We start from the raw sequence: 23,155 nt of genomic DNA on the forward strand, positions 1-23,155 counted from the left end.
CTCCCTTCCTCGGCAAACTCCCTTTCCCGGCACAAGAGAACATGGCCAACGTTAAAAATCGCGGACCAACGCCCGCCCCCCAAAAAAAGCCCCGTTCCGAAGACTGCAAGAGAGTCTATACCTGCATTGACATCTCCTTCCAGGAGTTTCATGTAATATCAGTATGGTTTCAATGTCAGCGTCTACCCTTCACTGCTTCAGCTATAACTAAGAAGTTTCAATGTTTACTGAAAGAACCAGTGAATTCCACACCCTTCAAACTTATGTGTCTGCGCCAGAAACCCGTTTGGGTAATATGTCATTTTTACATGTACATGTATCAGCATTTCTGTGCCTTCACTATATATGCTCATAATTTCTAGATTCTGGAGAGAATATTATTTAGAATTTCATGCCCTATTCCCCATGATAAGAGCACCAGTCCTGCATACCCAGCTAGGTAATAGATCTCCCCCTACATGAGGGCACATCACCTTTCGTTATTGTCAGAATCTTTCTTCTGTGTACTTGCATCTGGACATCTCATCTCCTTGCCTCAATAGTTTGATGCATCTTGTAAAGTTGTATCAGCAAGGTTCTAATGTCAACGTCCACCCCATACACTGTAGCTATGTTTTCAAACTTACATGTAAGTTTCTTAATCAAAGAACCCTTGAATTCCACATCTTTCTGTTGCATATGTATCTGCATTTATGTACCTACGCCTACACTGTCTGATTTAATTTCTAGATTCTGAAGAGAATATCCTCTAGTAGAATTTCATGCCCTTCCCCGGTGAGGAGAGCACCCTGCATACCCAGCTAGGTAGTAGATCTTCCCCCCTACATGAGTACACATTCACCTTTCGTTATTGTCAGAATCTTTCTTCTGTGTACTTGCATCTGGACATCTCATCTCCTTGCCTCAATGGTTTGATGTATTTTGTAAAGTTGTATCAGCAAGGTTCTAATGTCAACTTTCACCCCAACATCCACCCCATACATTGTAGCTATATTTTCAATCTTAAGTTTCTGAATCAAAGAACCCTTGAATTCCACATCTTTCTCTTGCATATGTATCTGCATTTATGTACCTGCACCTACACTGTCTGATTTAATTTCTAGATTCTGAAGAGAATATCCTCTAGTAGAATTTCATGCCCTTCCCGGTGACGAGAGCACCCTGCATATACCCAGCTAGGTAATAGATCTTCCCCCCTACATGAGTGCACATCACCTTTCAGTATTGTCAGAATCTTTCTTTAGTACATGTATCTTGTAAAGTTGTAATTTGTATTAGCAAGGTTCTAATGTCAACATCCACCCCATACATTGTAGCTATATTTTCAATCTTAACTTTCTGAATTTAAAGAACCCTTGAATTCCACATCTTTCTCTTGCATATATATCTGCATTTATGTACCTACACCTACACTGTCTGATTTAATTTGTAGATTCTGAAGAGAATATCCTCTAGTAGAATTTCATGCCCTTCCCCGGTGACGAGAGCACCTTGCATACCCAGCTAGGTGATACATCTTCCCCCCTACATGAGTGCACATCACCTTTGCTTACTTACCTTGTCAGCACGGCTGTATGTCTGCCAGCTGCATTCCAAAGATAGCAGGATGGTCACCTTGATGAATAGTCACATCCGTTGTGGCAACATAGGAGGCGTATACCATGTAAAAAGGGGGCTTAAGATTGGCAACGAGAGAGTAAAAAACAGAACTTATGCAATGCAATAGGAAGAAAATGCCCTTGCGGTTCCAGAGCAAGCTGCTAGGGGGCCCAAACATACATCACTTCTATTTTACATCACTGGCTATATGCCACCCAAAATTCAAGAGCATAGCATGTCCAGGTCAAAAGATACAAAAAAATGGTAGTTCTGCTGCAGTACCAAGGTCACATACCAGGGGGCCCAAAATCGAGCTTGACCTTTGTCTTCCCAACCCCTACCCACATACCAAATATCATTTTATGCTGACCACAAATATCCGGAAACACAGACAGACACACCAAAAAACAATATGTCCATTTTCATTGAGGTAATAATGATGATAAATTATTTAATTGTATTATAGATTAGAATGATCAGGATTACCAAAAACTTTCACTCAATTGAACAGTATGGGACTGAATTGTTGACTTTGGAAGTGAAGATTTTATCATTATTCTTTGTGTTGAAATCTGAGCCTATATGTCCATGTTTGGTAAATAGTACCTTTAATGGCTTTATTCTGTCACGTTGCAGATATTTTTGTCTGACATTGACAGATAAGCTTTTCTATTGTCATCCACCCTATCATTTCCTATCGCCAGAAAAAAATCCTCAGCAATTTTCTTTGCATGCACATCCAAACTCGGCTTTTAGCATGGTACAAATACCAGCCTTGCCGCTGCCTTGCTGCCTCTCGTCATGCATTGTTTGGATTCCCAATACATGAAATGAAATATAATTCCATCTATCTTAAAATCTTTTTCATTCATTTCCCCCGTTTTTTCCATTTTTTTTTTCAACGCAGTTTCTTAGAGTTAGACTGTAATCCCTTTTTATTTTGCAAAATACATCCAGACTGATTTCAATGTTATATTATATAAGATAGTTGAGACCATCCCCCTATAGTTAGTACCAATGGAACAGTCCGCAGGCTTGAAGGTAGCAGGGCTCTCCGTGGATCTTACAGCCCCAGTACATTAGTACCAGTATATTACTTTGAAGGCTATCGTCTCAGCCAGTCAAGTTCATTCCCACATCGGTCTTGAGCAAATCGGGGCAAGATGGCACAGGCACTGCAGGAAATGTATGTAAAGAGCCTATTTCTTATCACTGTTTTTTTTTTTCAGTTTGTGTTAATATCTAATGTTTCTGTTGTCTGAAAGGATAATGAACTTGGTAATGTAAGATGTAATTTCCATGGGTCTAATGATCATTTTTGTATGCAAATGGCTCCCCTTTGGGGAACGTCTAGGTACAATGGAGTATATCTGTCATTGTCACGATGAGGCTGCATTTCAGACTCAGAGACAATATTTTCTTGCATTTGCCAAGAAGCTTATATTTTTGGTGGTGTCTGTATGTATATATAATATTTGTATGTATATGAATGAACAGCATGACTCTAGAAGGCCTGGATGGATTGTATTGATATTTGACATGCGGGTAGGCCTTGATCAGATCTCCAGATGATTAGATTTGGGCCCCGTAGCAGCTTGTTACAGCACTGCAGCAGAACCTCAGGTTTTGATTCATGTATAAACGTAAGCTCCCCAAAACATAACCTTCTTGTAATCATACCTGCTTTGTCACAGTCTTATAGTAGAATATATGATTGTGCATATTTGATGGTTGTGATATGTATCCATACAGCACCTTACAATTACATGTTTAATTAGATATACCCACGGTAACTCAATTAAGACTTGCGTCTACATTTGAAAATTAGAGTATGTCTATATTTTGGGGTTTGATCCACAGTTAGATATGTTTCCATAACAGTATGCTACTTATAGCTAACGGCAGATCTCACTGAAATGTGTACCGAGACCAAATAAAGACCTCGGCACTTTTTCAATAAGCCACAGCCAAAGCTGTATGGATTTTCCATGCTTTTAGACACATATTGCAAAAGCAAACGTATGATTGCTGGAAGGTTGTGGTTGTTAGATTCGTTTTTTAGCCATGCCAAGCTGAAAAATCAAACCAGAAGTACTCGCGAAATCCAAAGTACGTCAGAGAAATCGGATAGCATCATGATTAGCGTCCATTAAAGCTGCTTGGGTGAACCCACACCTAACTTTGCTGACGTCTTTCCAGAAATAAGGGACCTTGTTAAGGTGTTTTTGATTTCGTGCGCAACAACATGTTCAAGGTGACAGAGCTTTCTGGGGTCAGGACAAAGCTGGCGTTTATTCAGATGGAAGGTGCTCCAGCTGGTTCAAGGATCCTGAAGACTTTTCTGTCATATTTCTTTCATTAAAAGTTGACACTTCTCAAGCTTAACAGGATTGGAGTTTTGACAACTACTGAAACAATGCAATATTTCATTATATCCCATGCTGTTTTCTTCAAATTGCCAATTCGTGTTTTCGATGGGAGAGAATGAAATTATCTATTTGTAATTGATTGATTGATTGATTGATTGAGTGAGTGAGTGAGTGAGTGAGTGAATGAGTGAGTGAATGAGTGAGTGAATGAGTGAGAGAGTGAGTATATGAGTGAGTGAGTGAGTATAAAGTATGGGAGAGTGAGTGAATGACTAAGCAAGGGAGGGACTGAATGCACATGAGTGAGTGTTCAAAGGTGTAAGTGAAAGAGTGAGTGAGTATGGGTGGGTGAGTGAGTGAGTGAATGAATGAATGAGTGAGCCAGCAAGTAATTGAGGAGCCATTTTTCAGGAGTTTGTGTATACAGAAAATAAATACATGATATTTATGTGTGACAGTGTTTGAAAAGACAGCAGCCCTGTAGGAGTTAGTGCTCCCCATCTGTTCCGTCTGTACAACAAACCCTCACAGCCGATCCAAACAGACCGTACATCATTAGAAGGCACTTAACTGAATTACTAGGAATGGGGCACCTCCCCAGAGGGTGATAGACTTAAGTGGGATAAATTAGAATCAATCACAACAAAAGTGGAACGATTATCATAGTATTTTTATGAAAGTTAAAACCACTTGCTAATTTGACTTTGGATAGGGTCAGTTTTTTATACTCTCCAAGCAGAGGTTTTGCTCTTACTGTTTTTGCTTTGGCTGTGTTTAAAGGCATTTTGCTGGGCTTTTCTTTTTTATTTTGAAAACAGTACAAAATAGAAGGACCAACAAAGAAGCCTAAAGTTGAACATGTAATACTAATAAAACAGCCAAACTTCTGCTTGAAGTGAAGTTTGTAACCTACTCAAAATCAATGATCATATGTTTGACTTAAAACCTATCAATGAAGGTCACAAAAGCAGAGACATTTGTCTGTGCCAACCCACAAGTCCTATTATGGTTTGAAATTGCAGAATGAATTTTATTTTATTTCTAAATCTAATGATATTCACCTTCAACTGTCAAGTGTGTATGTTCCTAACAAAGAAATACTGTCTTCCGAGCATGCAAGATATGAAAAACATGATTTGTGGTTGTCTTGTTTTACGACTTACCATTACTGACGTGGAAACCTACTATCATCTTTATTCTGTTATTGCATTTTTATGTGAACAACTGAAGACGGTATCAATTCATGTCCGATTATAGTAATCAGATTTACCAATATTTATAATGTTCAGGCAATGCAGCGAGTGCTAGGTTTAGATAAACTAAATATTACCTTTCTTATATAATGTGTTGCATGCTGTTTTGAGCAGCGCACTAAAATTAATGGTTTAATCACGGACTGGGTATGAGATGGTGTGACAGGCGCATTCATCAGAACCCATAATGACCCCCAGGGGGTTTCACAGAAAGGGAGAGAAACTGACAGCCGCATATTTTGGTGCCACCATGTTCATATCGGTTCTGTTGGGTTTATTATCTTTCTGCATCGTTGAGTTACTCATGATTGATACATACTACGTAACATTCATCTTGTAGATCATTCTTTGGGAGTTGTAGAAACCAAATAAGTATGACCTTTAGGAGAGTAACCTGTAGAAGGAACTACTGTAAATGCAGAAACTTTCGCAGTAGTTTAATGTTCGCGATTTTCGCTGTGGCCGCCTCACCGCAAATTTAGATAGAACCGCCGCAAACATTTTTCCATGGCAGTAAGAGACTACAGTGCATGGTGCTACCGCGAACTTAAAAGCACCACAAAATGTCATGTTTCCCGCTAAAATTAAATCCCCGCAAACTTAAATGCATTTACAGTACTCTGGGGGAACCTTTGATAAAAAAGTACACATTTTCTAACAATTGTATTCAGATTCATAATCTGTATTTTTGCATTGACATGTCAGTTTATATAATATATAAAGAGTACTAGTATATATATTAAGGAAATCAGGTGCGTCAACAATCACTGATGTTTTGGAAGTGCGCAAGGTTACAGGTGCTCAAGCAACTGGATACCTGTAGTGGAAATGGTCACTGTGCAAGTAATTCACAAAATCTACAAATCGAAAGAAATTAATTGCATATTAGCTAATTATCAAAGATACATTGTGTGTGACATTGGTTAAAAAATCTCTAACACATTCAATTCATCCTTGTAGAAGTGATGCCTTCAATCAATATTTCATAACAGTGAAGTCATGCCAGACTAAGCAGACTCAATTATATGTGTTACTAGTGCTCTGTATCCCAAGTAGTCTAATCTTGTACCTAACATTCTGCACACAATGTTGGATGACACAATGATAAATAGGGGATATGTTGCACAACCACATGCAAGCTACAAAGGGGATATAGTTAAGCCTGATGCATTTTTATCTAGTAACAGGGCTCGAAATGCCACCTGCATATGCAGGTTATAGTGACTACTAGTAGGTAAAATTGGATTTCTGTAGTATTTCTAGTATTTCTGGTGTCTCCAGCACCTAATCTGCAGTGGTCCATGTACTGGGTTTTGTACATAAATGTCCTATAATGTATAGGTGTAAATCATGCTTTTAGCTGCATTGACTGTTACCACCTATCAAGTATAAAAGAAAAAATAGCAATGATTCCTGAACAATTTTAGTATGATCTAAATTTAGAGTGGTGCGGGTTAAATTTGTCTGGTGCAGGTAATTTTCAATGTTACCTGCACCAGTGCAGGTATGCAGAAAGAAGTATTTTGAGCCCTGAGTAAGATTGTGTTGATGTCTATACGATGGACCTTTTACTGGTCTAGCAGGGAAGAGGAAATCTTTGTTCCCTTTGAAGTCACAATAACAGTTTTCAGGTAACGACAGTGTTGCCGGTACATTCAAAGCTAGACATCTATCAAGATCTTTCTCTTTTGTTGATCGCTGAATGGGATTGGCAAGGTTCTGACAATTACACTATGTATAACTTGTTTTCATTAGGTCATGTTGAAGCTATGTAGTACATGTATCATATGCAAGGCTGTGTATAGACTTTAGTCCGGATCAGTGACACTTTCTTTGATAATTCTTATTCATGTCAGAGACAATCCCCAACCATTTAACTCTATAAGTAAAATGTATTTGAAGTTTATTTCCTAAAATGTGTAATTCAACAGAAGTGAATGGTTAAGCTTTTCCAAGGTAAAAATAGTAATGCGAAGCCCAGATGATAAGTCCACATATTGAAGCAATCATAATAGACAAAGTTCCAAACAAAAATGCCCCTGCACTTCTACAATAAGCTGCTAGGATGCCCAAACTTCTGCCAGTCCTCTTTGCCACTGTCAAGCCATGTACCACAGACTACAATTTTGTGACTGTTACAGTAGTATCTTCAGGTCAAAAGATACAAAAAAAGCCAATTCAACTGCAGTACACTAAGAAGTTCCTAGGGGATCCAAAATCTAGTCATTTCAAGGTCTCATCAGAAAAATCCTCCCAGGCCATCTTGAGTTATTGTCACTAGGACACATACACAAAACGCTGCCAAACAACAAAACGTATAATCACCTCCATTTTTCATCATGGAAATAAAAGGTATCCTACCTCATCAGAGAGCTGGAAATAGAACCTCAAGACAGAAAGCTATTTGTTCTACCACAAGGTCATAAATTGAGGGCAGGTTCGGCTGGTGCTAGACGCCACAGAGGGATGGGTTTCCTAGTTAACTCTGACAGGACTGATAACATGTTCTACTAGCTGGAGGAAACACTGTAGGAGGGAATTACGAGTTCTTCAGTGACAAATTTCTTTCTCTGTTGAAATGGGAGGGTCAGGGAAATGGATTTGAAATGATGATGATAATGGGAGAGGGTTATTTCAACAAGATGGTAGCCTTAAGGTGATAAATAAAAGGCGTTTCAGTCTTTCTTTCAAATTGGTGATGATGGTTTCTCTGAGTGAACAGGATTCTGACAGTGTATGTTGAACATCAATTTTCCCATCTTGAGCTTTAAGCTCCTGGATATGAAGGGACATGTGTAATTGTTTGAGTGAGTGAGTGAGTAAGTGAGTGAGTGAGTGAGTGAGTGAGTGAGTGAGTGAGAGTGAGTGAGTTAAAGTATGGGAGAGGGAGTGAATGAGTAAGCAAGGAACGGACTAAATGAGTGAGTGTTCAAAGGTGTTTACTAAGTGAATGAGTGAGGATGGGTGAGTGAGTGAATGAATGAATGAGTGAGCGAGCAAGTGATTGAGGAGCCATTTTTTAGGAGTTTGTGTATACAGAAAATAAATACATGATATTTATGTGTGCCAGTGTTTGAAAAGACAGCAGCCCTGTATACGTAGGAGTTAGTGCTCCCCATCTGTTCCGTCTGTACAACAAACCCTCACAGCCGATCCTAACAGACCGGATATGAAGGATATGAAGGGACATGAAAGATTTCTAGTTCAAGTTTGGATTAACTAATTCCATTTGGACATATTACATTCCAAAAGTCATACTTGTAAAGTTTGCTGTAGGTTCTAACTTCGTAGACTTTGTTCCAGCAAAAGAAGGATTATGACAAGGCTGCTCAGCGCAGGATGTTGAAGGAAAAAAAGTGTCCCTGGAAATTAGTTCTTCAGTGAAAAGTTACTCTCTGCTGAAATGAGAAGTTCAGGGAATTCGAAACAGCTTTGAAATGATGATAATGGGAGAGGGTTATTTCTGCGGCTTCCAACAAGATGGTAGCCTCAAGGTTCTAAATAAAAGGTGTTTCCATCTTTGTGGTAATGACGTTAATGATTTCTCCGAGTGTACGGGATTCTGTTGAACGTAATTTTGTCCATTTGGAGCTTGAAGCTTCTGGATATGAAGGGACATGAAAGATTTCTAGTTCAAGGTTGGATTAACTAATTCCATTTGGAAAGAATAGATTGGAAAAGTCATATTAATTATGTAAATTTTGCTGTAGGTTCTAACTTCTTATTCATTAGACTTTGTTCCAGCAAAAGAATGATTATTAGGCTGCTCCGTGCAGGATGTTGAAGGAAAAAAAGTGTCCCTGGAAATTAGTTCTTCAGTGAAAAATTACGTTCTCTGCTGAAATAGGAAGGTCAGGAAATTCGAAACAGCGAAACAGCTTTGAAATGATGATAATGGAAGACTGGGTCATTTCTGTGGATTCCAACAAGATGGTAGCCTCAAGGGTCGAAATAAAAGGTGTTTCAATCTCCCTCTCAATGAATATTGTCTACTATAAACCACATAAACAAAATTTAATTGAATTTCCCAACAACTACATGCACATGTTTATGCATTGTTTTTATCTATTGAGACACAATGAATATTGACTACCAAAATGAAATATAAAACACAAGTAAATTCCCTAAACACTGCAGGCATGGTTTTTATTTTGTCATAACCTGCACACACTAACTTTAAGTTAATGAATATTGACTTCCAAATGAACAAGAACAAACTGAATTCCCCTGGAAGTGAATAATAAAGGCACTGTTTTTATTTATAAACTGTTATACATACACACCACAGCACAATGAATATTGACTACCAAATGTAATTAAAACCTCAAGTACAAATTAAATTCCCAGAGAAAGAAAATGATTGGCTCTTTGGTGGCTTACCCCTGACAGGTGACATTGAACCTGGGGCAATGATGGAGGAGCAATTGATTACCTAGGCAGAAAGTAAGAATGAAATCAGATACTGTTAAATTGTGCATTCGCGGGCATTTAATTTTGCGGTAACGGAAAAAAGGACTTTTCACAGTGGTTTTAAGTTCGCGGTAGCACCATGCACTGTAGTCTCTTACTGCCACAGAATAATGTTTGCGGCGGTTTTAAAGTTTGCGGTGAAGAGACGACCGTGGAACCGCAAACGTTAAACCACCGCGAACATTTCTGCATTTACAGTAATTTCCCAGCAAAAGAGAATGATTGGCTCTTTGGTGGCTTTTCCCTGACAGGTGACATTGAACCTAGGGCAATGATGGAGGAGCAATTGATTACCTTTGGCAGAAAGTAAAAGTGAAATCAGATATTCATGAGGGCGCCCCGCTGGCTTGGAATGAAATCCCTGCCATATGGCATTAGCTGGTTCCGTACGATATCATAATGTTATTAATATTACTAGGCCAGAGTAGAGTTATTGTACCTATAACTATAAGGCTATACTTTTTAGCTCATGATGTTTGAAGTAACCGGTAGCAGCTCCTGTTTGTCTGCATGTACTGTAACCTTGGACTGCTGCGCTAGGTAGGTTTTTATAATATTACGTCCGAGAATGTTTCGCAGGAGGTTTTGTTTTTTAGGACTGGTTTGTCTGTCTGCATACATTGGTCAGATTAACTCAGAAAACCTATGAATGGTTTGTGGTACTAGGTTTTTCTTATTGGATTGTTTTATATTGTGGTATTAAGCCACTTCTGTATTATTGCTACATTGAATTCAAATGGTACAATGCTTTCAAAGTAAGTTTTACCATAAAAGTAGCAATTGTCCATATGGCATTAATGGGCAGAGTCCTTACTATATCATAATGTTATTGACATTACCAGACTAGAGTAGAGTTGTACCCATACAGGCTATAGCTCATGATGTTTGAACTAACTGGTAGCAGCTCCTGTTTGTCTGCATGTACTGTAACCATGGACTGCTGTACTAGGTAGGCTTTTATAATATTACCTCCGTGAAAGTTTTACGAGAGGTATAGTTGTTTTTAAGGACCTGTTTGTTTGTCTGTTTGTGTTTCTGCATAACGTTAAATTGGTTGGCTTAACTCAGAAACCTGTCAATGGTTTGTGGTAATTTTTTATATGAGTACTTAGGTTTATGCTATGGTTTGTTTTGTGGATTTTATTATTAGCCACCTCTGCATTATTGCTACGTTTATGGTACAAAGCTTTGAAAATAGCAATTGTCCATTTTTTTTTATTACCGGTAAGTCAAGACTGTTGCCTTGGGTCCCATAAAGTTAAATTTATACTAATCCTAACTGTGTAATGTAAACACTAATTTGTTGCTGAATGCAGACCCTTTATGAAGTATTGGCCATTAGTAGATTCCTAGCATTTCTTTTTTAGAAGGACATTTATGAGAAAAAAATGCATTTAGGCATTCATAAAACACTGAGAACAAAACAGGTCCTTACATCATGTTTTTAACTAACGATTACTGCTAAGGGCAACAAAAGGTTTTGTTTGTGAAAAACATCTCTCCTCTGTCCTTGTTAACCACCTGCAGATCTATTTATGGATGAGGGTAGGAATGTAGCTGTGAACCTACCTGATAACCAAGAATTCAAAGTGATAAGAAAGCAGAAAAACATATTTTTTTAGATACTGACACATTTCTACCAATTGCTTAATTCAAGTACAGTAAGTGTAACACTAGTCCACCTTTATCCGCAGGGTAACCTATATTCGTAGTGTTTACCCACACGGTGCTAAGGAATATCAAGTCGACGGACGGTGGTTTCAAGTTGTATTATGGTCAAACTAGTACTTTGAAAATCGTCGGTAGACTTGATATCCATAAATACCCGTTTTTTAAAGCAACAGATATAGGTTACCCTGCGGATAAAGGTGAACTAGCGTTTTATAATGCTTTCTTTTGAAGCTATGCACACATACTAAACAAACATTGTCAAACAATAAATCAAGATGATTGTTACCAGATATAATTTTTTTGCATGAGAATGTTACATTTTTCAAGAGACAAGCATTTGACCAGAACAATACAGGTCCTTTTTCGGAGCCTGTTGGAATGTGCTTTGTAGCATCTAACTCATTGTTTCAGTTGAAAGCTATCTCAGTTCTAGACTCATCACTGTCCAAAAGTTATGAAATATTTACGGAGGATAATTGTGGGAGAAAGACGCCATTGTTGACAAAAGTGAAGTATGGCGACATCATGTTCTAAATCAGTTGAGTCGCGTGGATACCATTCAGGAAGGTCTGTAAATAAAAGGGTCCACATGACACCCTTGTGGTTTCTATCTCTCAGCATCGATTGTTTGGTACTTTTAAGTACCAGCACCATAGTTTGATTAGATGAACATCTTCATTTTGTATGATGAACAGTTTCTAACAAAATTTATTTGATATTAATACCATGAGTTTGATATGAATTCACGATCATAGCATATCATACAAAACGTATGATATATATGGGGATGATTTACGTTTGGTTGGCAAAATCAAGATTAGCTTAAAGTTGATATGTATGATGTATTTTTCTGTTTAGTATGCTTTTTTTAAATACCTCTGATTTTATTGAAGTCAGAAACATTTTGCTGTTTAGTATATCTCAGATAATCTTTGATTTTATTTTATTATCTGAAAAGTATGCTTTCTATACTAAGAAGTGGCAGTATCCAAATCCCCCCTAACTACCAGAATGGTATGCCCCAAATATTCATGAAGGAACTGTCAGTATTGTTAACTTGACAGTTGTGACATGCCCACGGTGACACAATATTAAAGTGGGGGCGTCTGTTGAAAAGGCCACATCTGTAACTACTGGCTGGGTGGTAAACCTGCCATGGCAAGGCTAACACGCAGGAATTCTTTCCGCCAGTGCCGAGAATATGCCAGCGGACTGGCAAGCTCAGTCATGTATGTTTGTCGGTTTGTTTGTTTGTTTGTTTATCTACATGTATGTCTGTTTGTGTCTCTTTATATACTGAATATGTCATCATTTTTAGATTCGGTTTCAGCTTTGACATCACTAAGTTTAAGCAATGAAACCTCAGGAAAGATTTGAAGTGCAGTATCTTCAGAATTTTTACGATCAATTTATTTTCAAGTTTGTTAAGTCATACAGGTGCAGTACATTAGGGATGCAATCAAGGATTTGGGGATTTTATGGAAATGTGGAACAGCATAATATCAAACCATCATAATTGTCCTTGCAAGTCTTAAGACCAGGTCCTCTCTTTACTAATTTATGCACATCAAAACCTGTTACCGGGTCTTACATTGTCTGTACTATGTAATTCTTAACATACTTAACATTCTAGTCAAAAGAGTAATATTGATCCAACACCTTTTTGTGCTGGAAGTGAAGGAATTTATCACTCCCTGACTTGAGCTTGAGAAGATGCAAATGGCCTACTTTCTTGGAGTCTTTAAGGAAGCACAACTGACCAGGTCTTCTCTTTCCCATGTTCAGCACCAAGGGTGGTCAGCTGTCCCGTCTAGCCAGGAAGTTTGCCGGACATCCGAAGGAAGAGAGGAAAGCTGCGCTAAAGTATCGCTCCATCAGCGTGGACAAGTGAGTATTGTGGGATTGGGTCAGAGGGTCAAGTTCAAACTACAGATTATATCTTAGTGATAATGTTATAGTTGAAAGAATCAGAAATTAAATCAACCATCCAAAGGAAGAGAGGAAGGCTGCGCTAAAGTACCGCTACATCAGCGTGGACAAGTGAGTATTGTGGGACTGGGTCAGCGAGTCAAGTTCAAACAGATTAAATGTTAGTGCTAACATTATAGTTGGTTGAAAGAATCAGAAATTAAATCAACCATCCGAAGGAGGAGAGGAAGGCTGCGCTAAAGTATCGCTCCATCAGCGTGGACAAGTGAGTATTGTGGGATGGGGTCAGCGGGTCAAGTTCAAACAGATCATAACTGATAAATGTATATGTATATGTAATGCTTTTATAGTCATGGAAGAATATTTTTTTACCTTTATTTAACCTTGACATTTTTGGCCTAAGCTGTTTTTCATGATCTCAAGGGTGGAGGAGGTCAGAGGTCTTGCCTTCTTGATAGTACACACAATAATTTGCAATTCAAGATTCCATAATTACTTTCGAAGTAGTCAACATAATATCAGTCCATCTTCTCATAGACCATAGATACACAATATCTCATTGCGCCATGTTTCTAAAAGAAACAACTGAAGGTGCCTGCCTCAAGTTCTCCCTCAGACTATTCCACATAACTCAGCCTGAGTAGGATAAAAAAAATTATGGATCTTCTAAACTACGAACACTAAATATCTTACATAGGGACAAGAGAATTGTGCAAATTTGTCAGTGGAGTTAGGTTTATTGACAATTCTGGTATTATAGCTGACAGAATTAGAAATTATGATTAGGTCATAAAGTCAACTGGTTGAACACACATTTGCTGTTTTAAGGAAGAAGTATCCTGGGAATTGGTCAGAGGTTCAAGTGTATACACAGATCATTACCCCTAAGGTTTCAGCTCGCAGAATCAGAAATTTTGCTTAGTGGATGTTGTAGTACATGTTGATGGAATTGCTGCCCCTACGGCCGGTGAGGTGAGGTGAGGTGTACATTGATGCAGTCAACTTCTGATTCAAAGCAACTCAGAAACCAAAGATAGAGATATTGTGGTAATCGGTCAGAAAGTTCAAGTTTATTTACAGATCATTTACTGCTACAAGTTACAATTTGACAAAATTGAAAATCATACATTCATCCAGTCAACTATAGTCCAAAGCACACCATGTAGAGAAGAAATATTGTGGGAACTGGTCAGCAGGGTCAAGTATATTCACAGATCATTACCGCTTAACGCTGACAGAATCAGAAACTTTGCTTAGCAGTTGTACATTCATGCAGTCCACTATGGTTCAAAGCACACATCCCATACCCAGGAAGAGATATTGTGGGAATCCGTCAGAAAGTTCAAGTACATTTACTGTTCATTTACACAGAATTAGAAATTATACTAGTCTGGTATGTTCATCCAGTCAACTGTGGTTCAAAGCACTCAATCACATTTAAGGAAGAGATTTATTGTGGGAATGGTCAAAAGGTTCAAGTTCATCAGATATAGATCTAGACCATTTACTGCAAACCTCTATAGCTTGCAGAATTACAAATTGATTGTACAATAGATTCATGCAGTCAACAGTGGTTCAAAGAGCTCATCCCAACCAAGAGATATCCCCGTAAGGGGTCAATGGGGTCAAGTTCTCTTGTGGAAAAGGGTCAGCAGGTCAAGTTTGTATGCAAAAAAATATGGGAACCAGTTGTTGGAAATGGTGGTAAAGGTCAAGTTCTATTATCCATGATGATAGTTCTTTTTTTAAGAGGTCAAGTGGGTCAAGTTTAATATATCCCTTGGAAATGTAATACAAGCATCTTACAAACTGAAGAAAGCCAGAGAAAATAATTACACAGGATGAGGGTGAGATAATTGCACACTCAGTTAGCTCTAAACCTAGCCTGGATACCAGACCCCAGGCTACTCTTGTGTCCAGGCTACTCTAAACCCACTAGTTTTGAATTGAAAATATTGCAGTTTGAAAACAAAATATGATACTTATTGCAGGTTGGAACCACTGTCAGTCTACTTGATAACCCTAAATACACTGTTTTCAAAACAATGGATATAGGTTACCCCAGAGATAAAAGTGAACTAGCACCCTTGCCAGCGCTGGGGGACCAAATAGGCTGGGGTCGGCAGGTTTTTGGTAGCAAAGGGTAACGGAGAACACAATATCGTTTTCCTTGAGCCTAATGCCAGGAGCTAACGAAGTTCTAGCTTTAAGTGGTTTGGTCTGCCTGAGCTGTTGGCAGACTGACAGCCTTGACTTTCACCTTTTGGCAACATAAACATTTCATGGATGACATTCACACATCGATTCTGGCCAGCGTCCCAGAAACAAAAAAGAAATGTTACCTTTTGGTGCTCAAGTAGGCAATGAAATTTTATTATGCTCGCATAATGAAACATTGGTTGCTACAGTATAGAAGCACTTGAAAGCTAACAAGTTTTTGGTTCTTTTCATAAACATATCACTGGTGACATTCACACATCGATTCTGGCCTGCGTCCCAGAAACAAAAAAGAAATGTTACCTTTTGGTGCTCAAGTAGGCAATGAAATTTTATTATGCTCGAACAATGAAACATTGGTTGCTACAGTTTAGAAGCACTTGAAAGCTCACAAGTTTTTGGTTCTTTTCATAAGCATTTCACGGGTGACATTCACACATCGATCCTGGCTGGCGTCCCAGAAACAAAAAAGAAATGTTACCGTTTCATGCTCAAGTAGGCAATGAGATTTAATATTGCTCGAAACCCCGAAACATTGGTTGCTACAGTTTAGAAGCACTTGAAAGCTCACAATTTTTGGTTCTGTCTCCATTAAACAGTTGACAATTTATTAATAAGTAACTTGAGTCAGTATGAAAAACCAATGACAAGTATGGGCACACAGCCATCTCCAAGTTAGTTCTCACTTCAAAGCTCACAAGTTCCTCTTAAGTTTTTTTTTTTTTTTTACTTTTGCCTTGACATTAAGTATGTGTTCTGCATGACCGTGAAACCAATTTTAGAGGCAACCATGGTCCCTGACACTCTAGATGAGGATGGGACAAGGTGAGCTGAGGTGAACCAACTATAATGCCCAGGTTGGAAACGCTGCCTGCCAACCTATACTCAATGCTCCTCAAATATTATAAGTTCTAAAAGACTTTAAAGCTTGCGACTCCTTTCTTCATTTTCCTTTTCTAGACATTTTGCAATTCTAGTACACTACTTTTACATGTATGTCAAACCAGTGCACAAAACAATTGTTTCCCCTCCCATTTGCCTAAACTTAAGTTAAGGCAAATTACAACTCAACCAGAAGGCATCTTGTACAAGGAAAAGAAAAGTGATGCATAGTCTCTGCCCCAGTGCCCATAGGTAACCTTTCCACACGCATTTATCGCCAGGCTGTTTTATGGCGCGGAGTTCTTATCCATCCGGAAATGGGCAATCTGAGTTTGCTGAGTTATCTGTCTGCGGAGGCATGTGCGTCATCAGTGATGCACTCGACTGTGCCCTTGGACAAAAGTGGTGCTTTGATTACAAGATGTTAAATGCCGCGTGAAAGGAAAGATTTGTAACTCGGCTCATATCCTCTGAAGTTCCGCATTGATGTAGGAAATCTGATCTCTGCCATGATGGATATCATGTTTCAGTTGTTGTTGTGTGGTCGGTCGTTAAAGGTGTTTTTTTGCAGCTCTTTACGACTGGGATGAAGAACGCTGTGCTTTTGCCCCTCTCAGAGGAGGTTTTGATACACAATCTCATGTTTCTCACTGATGGAGTTCTTAGATAGTCAATCTACCCCATCTGTTTGGATGGATCTCACCTAAGCCCACTTTATTGATGGCAATTGAATGTGGCATCTGTATGTATGTGGGTGAAATGTTGTATGGACGTAAAAGTACTTTGAACTTCTTATGATTTATCGTATACATTGCAGTTGCTGTTGAAGGCATTGTAAAAAGTAGCAGGAAGTGGATCAAAGTTGCAGAAAAAACATGGTGTCTACCTTTGAGCTGCAAAACTTTTCTTTTGCTATCAATTCAGGGCTTTTTTTGCCATGATAGTACAGATTGAATTAAAATCAATCATGAAAAGTTGGAAGTTTCAAAATCAAGAGTTTGCCACATAGCAATTACTCATGACAAGCAACTCGATATAATTTTGGAAATGGTCAGACGTTTGAGGTAGAATCCACTACCTTTTCGTTAGTGACACTGAAGAGATTTCGTTTTTTCATATGAATTAATATACAAAAGAGAGGTGCTATTTAGCATATGGCATTGACAATCTTTGTACACATTCTAATCAATAAATTCACTTCTCTTTCTTACAGTGGGGAAGACTTCTACTATCCGCTAGCAATGTCGGGCTGGTTAAGGAGCATCAAGAAAATCTTTGTACATATTCTAATTAATTTTGCTTCTCTCTCCTTTCCTCCAGTGGGGAAGACTTCTACTATCCGCTAGCGATGTCCGGCCGGTCCAGGAGCATCGAGAGCCTACACTCCCCCTCCAGCGAGGAGATGAAGAGAAGAAACATCCCCCCAGCGACCCCGCCCTCAGTCCCTCCTCCAACCTCCTCACGTGTCAACAAGAAGCTGTCCAACAAGCACAGGGGCTTCTCCATAGACTCAGCCATGGGGCCAAATCTAGACAAGGGGAAGAGGTCTCGGAAAACCAGCTATGGACCCATGCCATCTCCAGGTAAGAGCATATCATGACTACTCGAGCACTCACTCTCACTCACTAACCCACACATTCACTCACTCACTCACTCACTCACTCACACAATCAATCAGTCATTCACTCACTCAATCAGTCACTAATAGTATACTCATTCATTCACTTACTCATACCTTATCTGATGTTCCCTGAATTAGTGATATACATTTTTGTTGCATCAAAACATCACTGCAGATAAAATCCTTATCAGACTAGGGCATCTGTGGTGGTGCATCTAAGCACGCCCCCTTATGAGTGAGTGCAGTACTGCACCTGCATTATGTAGTAGACAAAATATTGAAATGGACAAAAAAGGCACTTATCTTGCTAACTGTTGATATTTGATGCATTATCCAATATATCTATTACAGTCAAAACATTGTGAACATTGTAGATACTGGGTATTGAGAAGTACAAGTTTATAGCCTGGTTTGAAACTCCAGTCTGGTTTCAAGTTTATAGCCAAATTTGAAACGATATCCATCTCTTACATTCAAACTCCAATCCTATTTTAGCTACAGAGTCTCTTTCATCCCACAATCTGCAGCCATAGCTTTTGATACCACTGACTACAGGTTTTTAGTCAGATAGAGATCGTCCCACTGAACCTTCAATATTTGATTGTTGTTATGTTTTTTTTTCACCCAGTTCTGTTTGACTCAGTGGAGCTGCAGGATTTGGATGCTGTCAGGAGCTTGCTCAACTCTCCTCACTGTCCCGACATTAACAGGTACCTGTTTGTAAGAAATATTTTTCTCCTTATAATAAGGGGTGTCCCTGTGGCTCAACTGGTACTGATAGCAACCTTACAGTTGGCTCCTGTTTCCAATTAACGCTAGTTCACCTTTATTCGTAGGGTAACCTTAGTCCGTTCTTTTTAAGAACAATGTATCCAGGGATTTTAAGTCGACAGATGATGGTTCCAAACGGCAATATCTTGAAAAAAGTACAATTTGAAACTACTTTCCATTGATTTAATATCCCTGGATATCCTGTTTAGCAACACAACGGATATAGGTTAAAGGCAGATAAAGGATAAACTAACGTTACATGTAGTTAAAACTGTTTGTAACCAGACCCTGGTTCAAGTTCTTGAGTTGTGGCATCTTGGTTGGGAAAGTAAAACAGGACATACAAATTATGCAAAATTTTGACAGCTGGTATCTACAGACCTGTCCTCTGCTCTACATTTTAATAAAGATTTATTATTAATCCATAGCTATTTGACAGCATTGTATGTTTGTCATTATATCCATAATCTATCCTCTTTGTTGGAAATGTAGGTTGTTTTCCGATGGATTTGTCTCGTGTTAAGAGAACATTCATCAACATGTTTGTGGGAAGCTTGGAAAGACAAAATATTGCATAAATGGGGCCAATCCAAACAGAAAGTAATTTTATTCTGTTGAAAAAACAATTCTGCTTTACGTTTACTAAGTCACATTTAAACCCGGTCACATTGTCTTCACTGACATGAAAGATGTTAGTGTTCTTATAGATTAGATAAGTTGAAATTATCAATGACAGTGACCTTTATTTATGAAGTGTTAGCTTTAAATTTTGTAAATTCAATTGGAAAAAGCAGAGTTACTTACTATATTCAAAATGATCAATAACAAGGACTTTTATATATGAAGAGTTAGCCTTATTTTCTTAATTCAATTGGAAAAAGCATGACTAACTATAGTCAAAATGATCAATGACAATCCTTTATTTATGAAGTGAAAAATTCAATGGGGAAAAGCAGAACTAAATAGTACTTCATCTTTATACACAGCACAAAACTGCCCCTGTATCTAACCCAAGCTAGGCGTGATTTACTATTATTCGATAATCGTAAATCGGGGATTGACGCAGTGACCATGAGTCAGCCCAAGCAATTGGACACCCTCAACTGACTGTTGAGCAATTATCGACCGTTGGATGAAGCACCTTCATGAACAGCTCTGGCTGGCTTGGGTTGCACTGAAGTGGAGACAAAATTACATCAAGCAATTTGTTCGAAATCATCCCGAACACAATTCCAATGACGCCTGAGGGAGAATTGCTCTTGCCGGAAACACTATCTGAGGACTCGTGGATAAACGCATTCACTTTAAATTGGTCAATTGGTTTTGAGTGGCTGTGTAATCTTCATGGCCATTGCTCATCCACTCATCACATGTGGGTTATGTTACTAAAAAAATGCATTGAAGCCCTCCTTACACTGTACATGCACAGTGTCTAGGGTGGTGCCCATCTCAGTTTTCTTTGCCCTTGGGCCACACTGCTGTGCAAGGATATCAAAAACATGTCATTATACATTGTGAACTATAGCCTGCTGGGGACTAGTTCAACAGTACTTTTCCCAAAAGGCAGAAGTCTTTTTGTTTCTGCTATCCAACCATCTATCCAACCATCTCAGAGTTTAATCTCAATTCTTTAAACGTCCAGTCTTGTAAATTCTGCACTGCATGCAATGAGAGGATTTACACACACACATATGGGTTATGAATCATTCAAACGAGTTGTCATGTCATAAAGATAGACGCAGTTGATGACACATAGAAATGGAAGAATTTGTCTCTTATTGATCCTTGACTAATGATCCCATTGTATAGTTGTCCTGTCATGATTTTTCTCCTTACTCTTCTTATAGAACAACTGAAAATAATCAGCACTTTTAGCACTTCATAGCTGTTGCCCTAGTTGAAAGGAACAAAGAAGAAAATAATTAACCTACATATTGTGCTAGAAATGATAAACTGGACTGACACAAGTTATGAATAAAGCATGCAGTGCCAGGCCAATAATCTGCTGACAAAGATCTCCATCGATCCTAAGAAACACAGTCAGGCAGTTGACTCATCCCAAAGTAACGTGACATGCTGTACGTCATGTAGTGGTCCCAAGAGATTCACGGGAATCAGATTACGGCATGACAGGTATAAAAGGGAATATTAACCAACACTCAATCATAAATCCAGTTTCTCAATCTCTGTTGGAAGTCCCTAGACCACCAACTGCAATCCGGCCCAAAATTGTGTTAGGGTATTTTGACTTATTTCCTGTCATAATCTCCTAACTTTAAAGGCTTCTAGCATTCTTGAAAAAAGACAGCCACGGTATATCTTTTAAAGAAAAGGTGAAACATCTTTGAAATTGAAACATTTTTTCTTAATTTTCTTAACACTTTGGCTCGAAATTTAAAAGACGAAACAGTTATGTACATATTGTCAATTTTTTTTTCCTTCTTCAATTGAAGGTCCAAGGGCTATATTTTAAAGCTTGGTTTACATTGTATACTTCAAGTACAACCTGAGGCTCTATACAAGGACCTGTAAATCATCATGATCAATTTTTTCCCACCCAGTATTAACGAGGAAGGCTTCACACCGCTGGACGTGGCGATGATGACCAACAATGTTCCCATGTCCAAGATGCTGATCACTGCTGGGGCTGTGGACAACCCCAGATGTAAGTACCACATTTGACTTTTGTATTGAACCCAGGCCGTATTCATGTTTGATATTGGTGTTCCTTCTGGTCCATATTTTGCTGTGGACAACCTGAGATGTAAGTACCACATTCGACTTTTATGTCGTACCTGGACCATACTAAAGTTTAGTATCTGTGACCAATATATACTTCACGGTACGGCCTGGGACTCTATTATACTACGAATCGTAAGACTTGAACTCGCTTTTGTACGGCACTGTCAAAAATACAACTGTTCTGGAACCAAAGTGGTACAACGTCGATTCTTTTGTTTGAATTGACGAATAAAATTGTTGATGTGATATTCATTAATGTCAAGTCTTTAAAAATGCTATCTTGAGTTTCCTCGTGTTGGCATTTAATATATATTAATAGATATAAAATGCTGGGTCAGATTGCCCAATGTCATCCATAGACTTAAGTCAGTGTGGCCTGATCCATTGAACATTTTAATCATTGTAACCACGTCTACACGTCCACGACAACAGAGGATGTAGTTACCCTTGCCATTTTTGGACAAACACACAAACAATACGTCAACCAAAATCCTTTTTTTTTTCTAATACCAAAAAGACGAACGGATTTGACGTCATCACCATGTGCCTACCTTCTTCATGCTGCTTTCCGTAAACGTGATCAAATGTCACACACGTGTATGTGGGGGGATTATCCACGTGAGCTGGTAGGAAAACATATATCCCCAGGCCTTCCCACGATTACTGGAATTGATCCAACACAGCGCAATTTGTCTAGTAAATGACTTCATCTGAGGCCAGGTACACAATTTGTTTTCCTACCAGCTCACGTGGAAAATCCCCCACGACACGTGCGTGACATTTGATCACTTCTACAAAAAGCAGCATGAAGAAGGTAGGCATGTGGAGTGATGACGTCAAATCCGTTCGTCTTTTTGGCATTAAAAAAGAAATTTTAAAGGATTTTCTTGACGTCATGCATTTGATACCAGAACCTAATACAGCACAACAAGCCAGCACTTGACACGGTGTTTGATATTCAAGACCTCAGCTTGATATTTAGGTCCTCTTGCAACATTATGAGTGTTTTTTTTTTCTTCAGCAATTGACACTCCCTTATAGAACTAGAGATCTTTATTCTGTGCTGCTAGTTCCATTTCCTTCTGAATCATTGGTTTAAACCCAAGTTCCCATTGTTCCCATTCCTCTAGATTTTGTCAAGCCAGGAAGACTAGCTAAGGGTCTCTTTTATGGAAGTGATGCAATTTTGTTAACATTTACTGTAATTATGGAAGAAAATATTCTTATTTATTCATCAAAGCACTGAATATGTTTGATCTTGGTGTGTCCTTACATTTTTTTCATCAAATTGAAATGTAATACAGTTCGACTTAGATGATTTGTCAAATTGTTTGTTGTCAGCCTATCAGAATTGTTGATTTAATTTTATGTACATGTACTATACTTCCCAACACTTAGTCTATCAAATTTACAGATTTCGATTTTTGAAAATTGGTCAGGGTAGCAAGAGTTTACATTTTGAAGAGCTATAACTTTCGTTGATAGTCACATAATATACATGTAACAGGGCAAGAAATACCACCTGCATAATTTTATGCAGGTTAGTGCAGGTAAAATTGGAGCTGTGCAGGTATTTCTGATACATGTCTACCTGCACCTAACCTGCACTGGTCCATGTACTGGGTTTCATA

General features: G+C 38.6%; 1 protein-coding gene across 4 annotated transcripts in view; it reads left to right on the forward strand.

Moving 5' to 3' along the window:
* Positions 1-23,155, forward strand: part of LOC118428907 (ankyrin repeat and fibronectin type-III domain-containing protein 1-like) — a 163,790-nt gene that overhangs the window by 98,279 nt on the left and 42,356 nt on the right. For 2 of the 4 annotated variants that reach the window (XM_035839191.1, XM_035839192.1), the window contains 4 exons: positions 13,148-13,249; positions 17,711-17,973; positions 18,640-18,721; positions 21,344-21,447. In XM_035839191.1, the coding sequence (XP_035695084.1) occupies positions 13,148-13,249; positions 17,711-17,973; positions 18,640-18,721; positions 21,344-21,447 (551 nt within the window). Of the gene's footprint in view, positions 1-2,670; positions 2,786-12,503; positions 12,592-13,147; positions 13,250-17,710; positions 17,974-18,639; positions 18,722-21,343; positions 21,448-23,155 lie in introns of those variants that run through there. The other 2 variants (XM_035839194.1, XM_035839193.1) reach the window with 2 other exon arrangements.

Source organism: Branchiostoma floridae, chromosome 13, assembly GCF_000003815.2.
Source record: "Branchiostoma floridae strain S238N-H82 chromosome 13, Bfl_VNyyK, whole genome shotgun sequence".
NCBI lineage: Eukaryota > Metazoa > Chordata > Leptocardii > Amphioxiformes > Branchiostomatidae > Branchiostoma > Branchiostoma floridae.